Consider the following 13,655-nt stretch of genomic DNA (forward strand, 5'->3'; position numbering starts at 1 on the left):
TGATAGTTCTGACACTTTGGCTGCAAATAAGCAGCAATCACATACAGATCAATACACCGCTAAGATACAGCGCCTACACACATCAGCAACCTTTAGAGTGACTGGGTGAGGCCTTCAGCTGGAAATATTATTGCTTTTAATTGCCTTTCCACCTAAAAGCTCTTTTCATACAGAGGTGCTTCAGGGGACAACCCACCTCTCTATATCCAGGCTTTGTAACACCTTAACAAGTTCTGAAGGAGAAAAACAATGTGTGTATGTATGTGTCAATAGGTAGGTGAGTACCACAGCTATTTTACTAAAACTATTTTCATTTTCTAGTCAGTCATTTCCTATAACCGCTTGTCCTCGTAAGGGTCGCGGGGGGGGTGGAGCCAATCCCAGCTGTCATTGGGCAGAAGGCGGGGTACACCCTGGACAGTTCGCCAGACTGTGGCAGGGCTGACACAAATAGACAGACAACCATACACGCTCACAGTCACACCTAAGGGCAATTTAGAGTCACCAATCAACCTGAGCTGCATGTCTTTGGATTGTGGGAGGAAGCTGGAGACCCCGGAGACAACCCACGCAGACACGGGGAGAATATGCAAACTCCGCACAGAAGGACCCCTGCCTGGGCCAAACCCTGTTCCAACTGGGATTCCAACCAGGGACCCTCTTGCTGTGAGGCAACAGTGCTAACCACAAAGCCACCATGCTGCCACATTTCTGTAATATGCTGATGTTACTTTCCTATTTGATTGATTAAGTAAGATGCATGCCATACAGTCAATTCTGTATTTCTAAATGAGTTTGAATAATAATTTGTGGGTATTTTTTCCCACAAAAAAATTAAATTAACCTCTTAAAGAGTCTTTAAATAAACTAAGTAGAATAGTTTTGTAAGTCTTGAACATTTGTAGAGGATAACTGATGTCAAACAAACCTGATGTTATATTTTTTGCAGAGAGGCGGCTGTGCAGAATTCCCTCTGGAATCATGCAGGAACAATCAAAGCAAATTACCTGCAAGAAAATCATCCTGAATTTGTTCAAGAAGCCGCAGAATCTCAAATGAATTGTACAGAATTAATCTCCGTGCAGGATTTATGCTGAATTCCTTTTAAATTCCTACAGGATTCCCTCAAGATTATAAAGAGACCTCTGCATTTCTCTGCAGGATTCCCATAGGAATTTTTAAAAGGAATTTCAAACATGTGTTCTCATGTGCTTTTATTTGTCTTGATTTGAGTTCCAGAAATTAAAACGATAATAACTAATACCTGTTTACATTCCAGACTTTTCACAGAATGAGCCCGACTATGAAGATGACATGTTAAGTAGATGGTTGAGACAACACAGGACAGAAATTTGGCACAGCACTCACACCATAATTAAACAAACGGTATCCAGACTGATTTATTCACCCACTTACTCCAACCTGGGTATGATCCTCTCCCTCTGTGGAACACCAAAATAGGACATGGTGGTGTGACATGGTGACGGTTAATCCACCCTGTGACTGTGCAGAATAATCATGTACTGTGAGCACAGCAGTGCAGAAACTATGCAGTGTATACACAGTCAACAGGACTGAGAGTCTAAATGCAAAGAGCAACAACAGATCCACTCTAACTATGTATAAAGTAATATATTGCACATAAAACAGACTGCAAGTTTTACTGAAATTTCAAATTATTTGTCTGCACTGAGAAAGAGAAATGCACCATGCAACGTGTTTACACCAAAAATGACAGTCTGCCAAGTTAATTTCCTTGAGAGCTGTATTTAATACAACCACAAAAACATATAAACACAAGATGAGTTCTTGTACATGCATTTACATTCACGGTTCATTTTTCACACTGTGTACAACTGAGATGTAGCTTGATAAACATTCTGCAAACAGAGAACGGCTGACATTTAAAATACATCTCTCACAATCTTTACAGTTATCACAACATCAATATGTAGAAATATCATACAGCAACAGGGTCTAGGCTCAATATTGTAGGATACATCAATATTGAGAACAATCTCCACCAATATAAAAAGACGGCATATACGTAGATCACACTGAAACATCACAGTACAAGTATCTTATTTATGATATATATATTTAATTTATATTATATATTTATCATGAAATGTAAAAATGTCTGTGATTTAGGTTATTCTGCTTCATTACTGTGGTACTATTTATAGATACAAAGAAAATGACATCAAAATATTGTCAGAGTAACCAATTGAGAAAAAAAACACTCCCAAAAAACTCTAAACTATTTTAAAAAAGAGAAAAACAAAACAAGAAAATGACTTAAATGCTTTTCAAAATAGTTGGCAATTAATTTTCTGTTGATTAGCTAATTAATTGACTATTCATTTCAACTAAACATCATAATTTATGCACTATTCTCATGTTTTTATACAAAAATCTTAATTTGTTAAGTAACTTAAGCTGTCAGATAAATAAAGTAAAACATAAAATATTTATCTCTAAAATGTAGTGAAGTAAAAATATAAAGTAGCATGGAAATGAAAGACTCAAGTAAAAAACAAATACCTGAAATTTCTTCTTAAATTCCACCACTGAACTTAAACATAATTGTAACCTGAACCTTTAACACCGAGACAAAACCCTCAAACATGTCTCTGAGGAAGTGAGGACCGGTCCAAATGTCCTTACTCCTTCGGTGTGATGTGTTTTGGACCACACTATGTAGCAAGTACAAGTACACACAAAAACACATTTCCCTCACACAAAATCCTCCTGATTCATCTGCCTGCCATTAATCATGCTCAGACTTGAGATGGAGTGATGCGTGCTGCGGACAGACGTCACACGTGTGTTAAAATGAGTGGGGCTCTGCGAGGAGCGTTTGAGTATCATACGACAGCAGCAACACAGCTGCTGGTTGAACTGCTTCTGGAAGTTCTCGCTCAGTAGGTAAAGGGCAAAGGGGTTGAGGCAGGAGTTGGTGAAGGTCAAAATACGAGCGAAGACACTGCTCACAAAGTGAACCAGGGAGGTGTCCACCTGACGGGGGAGAGACAGGGTGGAGAAAAAAAATCAGAAAGAGAGGTGTGTATACTAGGGATGTAAACAAACACAAATATTTTGATATGAGTGCATCCTGAGCAGATACACAAGTATACTTTGTTGTATAGTTGTTAATTTGAACAGCCTCCCATCACACACAGAAACATATTTTTTCTTAAAAAAACAAAATAGTGCAATATCTTAAAAAGGCCGGTATGGTCATCCTCCTGTTATTGTCAAAAGTTTCACAGTTTCATTAGATTTTTCAGATAATCTTCAAATCAACCTAGAACTCCTCCCATTATTGACGCAACCTCCAGTTTTAAAAGAAATTTCATACAATATGGCTGTTTTCTAATAATTTTCAAGTTGACCATTAATATTTATTAATTAATATTAATTAATAATATTCATTTTTAGGGAGCGGAACAAACACACATATATTTTTTGCATGGTGCTTTATAATTTTCCTTGTAGTTGACATGAATAAACAGGGACCAAAGTTGTTGACCTTGCAACAGATCAGCAGTGAAATACCTAGTCTATAAATATGATTAATATAAATGGCAGTAAAGAACACTTTAAGGGCTGTATAGATCTTTTCTAACAACTTACCATATTAATTGGAATAAAGATAACAAGTCATTTTTTATTAAATAAACAAATAAAGATACAGATAGTAGCCTAACTGTGCATTAAACTCCAAGTGTAAACAAGCAGAGAGAAACAAATAAACAGATAAATTCAGAAATCTAGAACAGTACTTTTGTGTACCTGGGAGTAGTTATAGGAGCGGTATAAGTAGATGATGTGACAGGGAAGCCAGCACACCGCGAAAAGAACGACAAACACCAGCACTGTCTTGGCCAGACGCTTTCTGGATTCAACCTGATGGTTTTAGAAAAATAACAACAAATTGCTGTTAAATAATAGACATTAAAGGAACACAAATTCCAGCAACCCCTGTAGTATTTAGATGAAGTTTTTGAAAACACATCAAACACAAACACATCTTGACCATGAAGGCCACAAGCTGAAAAACGCTGATCTTTTAATGAAGTTGTTTTAACAACTACCCTTTTCAGTATTAGATTGTGATATATTTTATTATTGAAGTGGCATAAAAAATACAGTGTGGTTTCATCCATACTCATTATATTTTGCCGCTTGGCGTTTCTAAAATATTTACACATTTTGCATTGGATCTTGACATGGAAGGGGCCAGCGGTAAGATGGGGTTGGTGTTTATGTGATAAAACTACTTGGTTATCACAGATGATGCAAAAAAAAAACCCAGCTTTGAGTGACACAAACGCCACAACAGATGTTGTTGTTTGCAGGTTGTGAACAACAGTCTCCTGGGTTAAAGTCTGTTGCTCTGATTGTCAAATAATAACGTGAATGAGTTTACACTTAGTGGAAAGCTCAGTGTGTCGCATATAGACACTAAATAATGTCACTATAAAGACACCGGGGACACTATACAAGCACCATGTTTTCACTCTGGGAGTGAGATCAGAGGACTGATATGTTGAAAATTAATGTTCTGTAGTAAAGAAATTGATTATGTAAGTATTAATGATGTTATATCACGTGGAGACACCGCAGGCTGTCCAGTAGTCATGATTAGAGGAACCTTGAAGATGCTGTTCCCCGTCGCATGTGTGCTGTACAGACTGGTTCGACAGGGTAAATAGAGACACTGTGTCTAGTCAGATGTCTTGTGTAATGTTTTATAAAATGCCAAAGGATATACGCAGAGACAATGTGAGGTTTCTTTAAGTTTTTGGTGGAAACTGCTCCCATGTGTCCTCTCTGTACTGAAGGCGTCTCTGATATTAAATTTATGTTTTGTTATATAAGCACATCAGGACAACTTAGCCTGACAGAGTAATAGTTTAGCATTTTTAAAAGCAAGTACTCCAGTACAGCCATTTGACTCAGTAACTTTCACTTGAATTGGAGTAATATTTGATCAGGAGTATTGATACTTTGACTCAAGGAATAGAACTGTGTAATTTGTGCACCACTGGTATTTAATGTTCAAATTTCCGTCATCAGTTAGATTAATGATGCATTATGATGTTTGTTTGCAGTAATTATGTTTTTGTTTATATTGACTATACCGTTTGTATTAATTGTATTGTGTATGATGACTGAATAAAATACTACTTCTACTACAACTACTGTGTAAACAACATTTTATGTTGTAGCTGGTAGAGGGGAAACTACAAATAATAACTTTATGTACTACTGGGATGTTTAATCTGTAATGTATATAAATTTATCACCTATTCTGAATATAACATCTGGATCAGCAAACTAATTAGTAAATACAGCTGTCTAATAAATGTAGAGGAGTACAATATTTACCTTTGAAATGTAGTATGGTCGAAGTATAAAGTAGGAAATAAATTAAATAACAATATAAAGTATTTCAAAATTGTACTTAAGTTAATATTCTTGGGTACAGTATTTTAAATATTACTCAGCATTTATATTTTTGACTAAAGTTTTAGGCCATCTGATGGACAAATAACAAAAGGGGTGGAGTATCTGTTGGGGAGCTAAGCATATCAGAAAAGCTGGGCTGTTGCCCTGGTAATGAACACTGGCCTGTCGTTTTGCATGCACGTTCCCCTCCACAGGCAGGTTTGAGGCGCTCCTCATCAGGCTGCGGGCGATGAAGGTGTAGTACATGGATATGACCAGCAGGGGAATGACATAGAAAATGAGGAAGGAGGCCGTGGAGTGGATCTTAGGGTGCAGTTCTCCAGCATGGGGGTAAGGGGCGCACGTGACGAAGCTCTCATTAGTGGAGCTGACATTGAAGGTGTGGAGGTCAGAGAAGATGGCCTCGGGGATAGCGACGACCAGGGAGAAGAGCCAGATGAGCGCCGCTCTCAGAACAATGCTGGTAGTGGTGCTTGATGTTTGGATGTCCAGAGGCTTCACGATAGCCCTGTACCTGATAAGACAGATAGAAGTACTTGACAAATTTATTTCGTTACTTGCAGTGCAGCTGACTGCCTTCAACACTTAAACTTCCAATAAATTATTTTTTTTGGCCACTTGGGGACAGTTAAAACACGCTGAAAACATACCACTGACATATTATCACTGTTTTGATCATGTGGTAAACATGTGGCAATAAAAACAAACCTTATCTAGATGATACCATCCACATGGTGGTGTTATGAATGTATGGAGGAGGGGATTAATATTAAGAGCTTGAACAGATTAAACTCTGGTGAAGTGAAGGCAGCGAGGTACTTTTTTTTTCTCCACAGTTTCATTACTAAAACCTTGAGCCTTTTTTTCCTAAGAGTCCTAAGAGTTTTTTTCACATGCCTGTATGCAAGGTTTATGTGGTATAAATAATATAAAAACAGACTGGCTTTTACTCCACTACATTTGTTACTAGAGAGAAATATTGTAGATTTCCTTATCAAATCTGATCAAACCACATCTACACAGTTCCAATGAAGCAGATTAGCAGAGTTTTTACTATAATAAATAAGGCCTGAGGTATCTAAAGTAAAGTAATTTCAATTAATTAGACCTTTAATTTTGATTGTCATTATTATTATTCAACAGTGTAGATAAGTCTGACACCTATTTTGGAACTGCTATTCCCATGGTGCTTTTGGGGGATGTTAGCAGGAAGAATAGTGGAAGCAAATGCTGTGACTGGCATTCACTCAAGGGCCAAATTACTCTGAAGTCATCACGGGTACAGCTTTTGTTTTATTGTGTACAGCTCCCATTAGCTCCTACTGACGGTGATGAAAATGTGACACCTGGGTGGATGCACACATTTTCACCCCTTTAACAGAGTGGTGCAATACCGGCACTTAATACTGTCTGTCTCCATCTGAGCAGCTCTCAGACATCATTCAAAATCAGTCAGCACCGAGAAAGTGAAAGAGAGACTGAATAAGTAGCAGATGTTGAAAAGAACCACTGTAACCACCTGGCCTTTCTGCTGTTAACTAACCTGTTTTCCAGCGTGTTTGTGACACTAAATGCAGCATGCCAGTAAAAAAACACAAAAAAGCATTCTTGTCTGTAAAGTCCGATAAGATGAAATAAATCCAGGAAACTGATTGCCTTGAAAAATGTAAGTAAATATATCTATAAATCTTACTTTATGTCTACTTTATCAATTTTTAAGTTTACCTAAAACTTAGCTGTATTTACTTAAATTTTGTGAAGTTGTAGCAACTTTAAGATGACAAGTGAATTGACATGAAAAGTTCACTTAAAATCTATAGTTCAGCATTGTGGGAGATGTATGTATTTTTGCCCGTAATTAAATAAGAAGACTACCACTATGTTCATTTGTGTGTGTGATATTAATCTTCTCATCTAACTCTCTAATACGCTTATTTTCCAAAATGTTGAACTTTTCCTTACAACAACTTGTGCTGGAAGAAACCAGCCTAAAATATGATTACAGCATGTTTACAGGTATGCAAAACATATCAGCAAAGCACTTCCACGTGCGTGAAAAGTGTGCAGGTAGTACTGTAAATTTGAAGCACAATGCTAATTTTCTTACCTTGTTGTACAGGTACAACAGATATTGGTGCTAAATTGCTGCCAAATTAGTTAGGCAGCAGTTTTACTTGCTAGTAGTACTCTTCTGAGGGAAAGTGAAGGACCTTTAATTCAAATGTAGCTTCACTGAAAAACAGCAAATGCTGTAACAGGAAACAGGCTCACATTTGTTTACTTGCTGCTGTTAATAAGAGAATGTGATACAATATGAGATGTGCATCATGGCGGTGATTCCAATTCTTATTAAGACTCCAAGGACGATGAAGTAAACATTATTATAAGGTAGATAAAACCCAGGGACAATGTCAGTTAAAGGTTATCAGCACTGTGCTTTTCATATTATACTTTTCAACGTATTTCATGCGCTCACAAGGTTACTCGTTTACAGCGGTACAGAGGTCTTATTTTGTTGGAGGCAGGTTAACAGGATTTGTGCTTTTTGAAAGAAAAAAAAGGCCAAATATGGGAAATAGATAGCTATTGTTGAAGGCAATCCAGAATTTATTTTCTCAGGTTGGAAATTGAAGTTTACGCTTATATATATTTAAGTAAGTCAGTACAATTATTTGTACAGCGCTTTTCACAGACAAAAGTGCTTCACAAGGATGATATACAACACATAAGAAAAAAAGGCACTGAAGATTAGGTGACTACTAACCACACAGTTAAAAGTGCAAAACTATTTTGCACAGTTCATAAATATCCACATTACACAACAAGAAAACATGAAACATCAACAATAAAAAAAAATTAAAATACAGAGCAAGTGCGTACAAGATACCCAAACACCTGTTTAAACAGATGTGTTCTTAGCAAATTTTTAAAAAAAACCCAAACACAAAGTCAGTAAGCCAGTAAAGCATCCTAAAATACACATACACACACACACACACACACACACACACAATCACAGGGTGAAGTGCGGTAATTTGGGATGCTTTTTGGTAGATTACCAAGAAAACCATGTAAAACTCCAAATACTGCTTTGAGTCTTACTTTAAGAGCTTACCATACTGTAGATCTCTGCTCCATTTCCGCAAAGAAAATTAGTTTCAAGTAAAAATTTCAAGTAAAATCAGGAAACTTTGGATGTTCAAGCACATCAAGAACCCTGATCTCACAACCATGACATGTTCAGGTAATGACACAGCAGGAAAGGTAAAATAAGACAATAATGTTTGTTTGGTTTTTGAATGATCGAATCTATTTATCAGTTAAGGCATTCATTAATTAAATCATTCATATGACCTCTGGGTAGTCATTAAAAAAAGACTGTCCAACTTTGGACATGTGTATGAGCTATGAGCTATGAGCTATATGTGTATCTAAAAATTGAGGCTGATTCAGGAGTATTGTGGCTGTCATGGACTCAATGCATCATCTTAAACATTTTTTAAGTTAAAAAATGTCTGTATTACTACAGGGGGGCACACAATAGTCATGGTAAGAAGTCATGATGTTTTGGCGCCTAAAAACATGCTGGTTTCTCCTGAACTAAACCAATTCTTATATAGTTTTTTTCACTGTTACCTTAGTATGAATGTAAATGCACAGTACGTATGCAATGATGTATCATTAATATTGTTGTCATACCTATGATTTTTCCTCCTTTTTGCTCATATGTTTGTTTTGTTTGTTATGTTATTCGAAATGTTGGGATTGTAGGGTGGGGCAGGGAGGGACATAAAGTACATATTGTAAAGATTATCTTTTTTCCTTTCCCCTTTGCTTCTATGAAAATAAGCCCAAGTGCTTTAAAGTACTATTCTTAACAAATAAAGAGCTTATTTTCTCTTCTTTTTTAAAGTGCTGGTTTCACTTTGGGAGAAACCAGTTGAATGTCCTGCCAAATTCAGGGAAACAACATTAGGGATGTCTTATGGTAGTGAAATGAACATCAAGTTCACGAGCAACAGCTCTGCAGACAGCAGACAGCATGTCAACGACACACTCCCTCAAAACTTGCTGTGTGGTATGAGCAAACTCCAGCCTTTAAAGTGGCTTTTTATTGAGGTCATCCCAAGGCACACCTGTGTAGTAACGATGCTGTGTAATCAGCATCCTGATATGCCACACCTGTCAGGTCGATTGATCACCTTAGTAAAGATTGTAACAGAACTTTGACTGTAGGGATCATCTGTTCATTATTTATGAGAGGGGGTGGGATGGTGCAAAACGGGGGAGGCACTTGATATAATATTGTAAGCAGTTGGAATGAAGTTAGGATTTAGGTTTTTTTAATACCCCCAGAACCCCAAAACACACAAAAAGGTTTGAAAGACACGTTTTCTTTAAAAGCCAGATGATGGAGGGAGGGCCGTGCTTGTAGCTCAGGAGTGAGTCATGGCAGTCACACTCCCAACCACCCAAAGTTACAAAGTGCCTGGCAAAGTGCATGAAAATAAAACATAGACAAATTGGCTACAGTAACAATAATTTCAAGAGACAAGAAACATTTTGTGCAGGAAAAAACAGAGCAAAAGGGAAAAACACAAAAGTGACATAAATAAAGTACAATCCCTCAAAAAAAAAATAACGAATAGCAATTAATTGATTCTGTAGCATTTGCCTACAGCACGTGTCAGCAGTCAGAAGCGCACAGATTATTCTCCCCTGAACAATAAAAGGTTAAATATTTGCTTTCCATTCTAACAGGCTAATAAAACATTTAGTTTGGACACATGACCTGTACCTGTCTTTACAAAGACAAATTAAGACTTTTTGGACGTTTTGGCTGACATGAAAGCTCTTTAAAACTGATAATAGGTTTAATAAGATGGTTAAAACAGAAAAAAACGTCCCTACCTGTCAGCAGAGAGGGCAGTGAGAGTAAACACAGACACCCCGACCGAGGTGAGCTGAATGAAGGCGATGACTTTACAGCCCACTCTCCCGAACAGCCACTCCTCTGACAGGTAGCGGCTGGCATCCACCGGAGCGCAGGTCAGCAGCAGCAAAACATCCCCGAGCGCGAGACTCGACATGAAAAGATTGGGCACGTTGCGGATAGATTTGGCAGAACAAAACGTCATGATGAGCGTGATGTTGCCAATTAGCCCCAAAACGCCGATTACACCGTAGACAGAAGCGATGACCACGCCGGTGAGCCACATCGTCCGCGCAGTGCTTTGGAGAGCTGTGACGCTGCGCGATGCGTTTGGGTACAGATGGTCCATCTCTCTGCTCCGTTAAATCAGCTGCTTAAGGGATTTTTAAAAAAATATTTAAACACAGAGAGATACGTATGAGTCAGTTGGGGTTTCAGAAAGAGGGGGAAACTAAAATTGTGATAAATTTGTTTTCCAACTTTAGATGCACGTCTCCCTCAGTGTTTGAATGTGGGGGTCCGCTGAAGAGGGCTGCCTCCCAGTGCGCTCAATTGCACACAGCATCCACCAGTAAACAACAATCAATACGTGTCTGCGCTACTCAATTCAAGAAAAAAAATATAAAAAATAAAATAGAAAGTGTTCAGTTTGAGAATGATATCAAATGTTTAAAATAGGCAAAAAAAAAAAATGTTAAAAATGAGATATCTCTATCTGTTTTATGTTCTTATTTTCTAGTCTCTAGCACTTAAAGGACGTTTTTAACTGCATTTAAATTTCCTTTCATTATTGTTTCTTTTGTACTTTGTCTGGTTGCTTTTGATTTTTTTTTAATGTAAAGCACTTTGAACTGCATTATTGCTGAAATGTAGGCTACTATATAAATTGGGCCAAAACTAAGTCTGTTATGTGTGTTTTTCATCCTTTACATATTTCTTATTAATTGTCTGTAACAAACACACACATACAAAGACACAAATAAACAAGACTAATGTTGTCTTCAAGAGTCACTTATTAAACTGTGGCTGAATTCTGATGCTGCTTTTATTTATTCTAGTGCTGTTTTTACTTTGTTTTATTAATTGTGCTCCTGCTGGTACATTTATTCTCTTTGTCTTTTTTTTTTTTTTTTTTTTGTCTGGCTGTCTTGTTTTTTTTTTACTTTTTAAATTCACCAGAGAGTGGCAAAACAATGTTTTATTAGCTGTGCATATAATGACAATAAATTCCTCTTTCTTTTGTCTGACTTTACAATATGACACCTTATCCCCTTTTCTAATGTTAAATCAAAATGGACACATGTTTTCAGCTTTTATATCATTACCCATATTTTAGGATCAAGTGAGTACAGTCTTGAATTTACTTTTATTATTGTCAAAAATGTCTGTCTGTCTGTGTCTGCCCATAGAGTCTGACATTGCAGAAGGTGAGTGGGACATTCATTTGTCCCTAAACTGAAAATAGTTTATCTCTTTTGCAGCAGAAGTCACTTTATTACAGTTCAATATCTGGCTACAGCTTTAAGGGAGGGTCATGCAAATAGGCAATGGAATTACACTATAGGAGAAGAAAAATTGATTTAATTCCATTTTATTGATATAGTCCAATATCACCTCTCAGTCCTTGGTCCCTCATAGCAAACACTGACTGGATATTCAGGCTATAATTGCTGCTGGACGCTTAAGAGAGGAGCGTGTGTGAGGCTCATATGAACTGAATTACTTATGTGGTGGAGAATAATTGATTGTTAATCATAAACTCATGTTTTTCAAGCATGGGTTTGATTTATTGTCTTTAGTTAATACTTGTGGGGATATGGAAAAGCGAAGCTGCCAAAATCATGAATAAATAAAAAATGAGTCTATTAATAAATTAATATGCAATTTAAAATGTTAATATATATATATATATATATATATATATATATATATATATATATATATATATGTATATATAAAATGTGACATAATATATGTCTGGTTAAATTTGCTTTGAATTTACCTTTGTATTAATTCCCATGTTAGTGTCCTTTCAGTGTTAGTTTTCCCTTCTGTCTGTTTTTGTTAAATTTTTCATCTATTTATTTATTTGTGCATTTATTTTTTTATTTATTTTAATACATTTCTATATTATTAATTTCTAATAGATTTTTAATTTATATTCGTTATTATTTATTTTCAGTTTTGTATTTCCCCCTATTTATTTCCTCAAACTTTTTTCTTTATTATTGTCTTAAACATTTTTTCAACACTTTCTAAAACATTTTTTCATGAATTTATTCTTCATTATGAAAATTAGGGGAGAGACAAGTCCCAGATGTTTGCAGATGTTGTATGAAGAGCGTCATAGATTCAATTATTTTATGATATTTAATTTTGCCAATTTAGAAAATTACCCATTTCATTATAATTTAATTTAGGATTAATATACAAAACCTTCTGTCCTCTAAAAGGCCCTGCGTGAAAAAGATTAGTGAGTGATTAATTGTGTTGCAAGCTTTACATAATTTGACGTAAGGTTTTAAATAAAAAAAACATACAAACTGATATTGCTTTTAGGTGTGAAATGTGAGGCTGAGACTCTATGAATTGATGTACAGTTTCATGTTTATTAAAATGGGACGGATTTACAGTTTGTACACTCCATCCACATTGGCATTGATTTAGAAAGCAACAAACAAGTACAAATGCAGTATATACATACCAGTATACATATATTTATAAAATACAATAGCCTTTTTTTTCCACACAACTGTACTTTTTTTAAAATTTTAATTTTATTATTATTCGAAGTCATGGTTAGGAGGCCTTTAAAGCAAGCTACACTGAAACTGTTCAGACAGAAAGATGCTGTGCAGAAGCTGTGAATTTCTGTCATGGAAAGTGAGTCAAGTCTACAGAATTTACAATATTGAGATCTCCATATTAGAAAAATAGTCCCATGTTTGCACAAAGCTCCCTCACAGAAATGTGTTGCAGGTACAGAAGGCTATCGTCAACAGCACAGGCACCAGAGAAACAAGCAAAACAAACAACCGATGTGAAGAGGAAGGTTGGGCGATTGCGAATGAGTTAAAAATGAACAATAGAGGAGACACACTTCTCTGTTCTTTTGGTTGGTTTTTGCATTTTTTTTGTCTTACTCACAAACTTACATTATAGTCCATGGAGGCCAGATTTTGGGAACACTGACTGAGTTTCTCCTTTTCTAAAGAAGTTTTGACAAATAGCTTGTAGTGTATATGGG

General features: G+C 36.3%; 1 protein-coding gene across 1 annotated transcript; it reads right to left on the reverse strand.

Moving 5' to 3' along the window:
- Nucleotides 1-1,819: 1,819 nt before the first annotated feature.
- On the reverse strand, nucleotides 1,820-10,741 carry grpr (gastrin-releasing peptide receptor). The gene is made up of 4 exons (XM_042489647.2): nucleotides 10,387-10,741; nucleotides 5,638-5,989; nucleotides 3,796-3,909; nucleotides 1,820-3,018 (listed from the first exon to the last, which is right to left on the reverse strand). The coding sequence occupies exons 1-4, from the start codon at nucleotides 10,692-10,694 to the stop codon at nucleotides 2,737-2,739; spliced, it is 1,056 nt and encodes a 351-aa protein (XP_042345581.2). The 5' UTR covers nucleotides 10,695-10,741; the 3' UTR covers nucleotides 1,820-2,736.
- Nucleotides 10,742-13,655: the final 2,914 nt, after the last annotated feature.

Source organism: Plectropomus leopardus, chromosome 1 (genome assembly GCF_026936395.1).
Source record: "Plectropomus leopardus strain MGB_pleo_1.0 chromosome 1, ASM2693639v1, whole genome shotgun sequence".
Taxonomy (NCBI): domain Eukaryota; kingdom Metazoa; phylum Chordata; class Actinopteri; order Perciformes; family Serranidae; genus Plectropomus; species Plectropomus leopardus.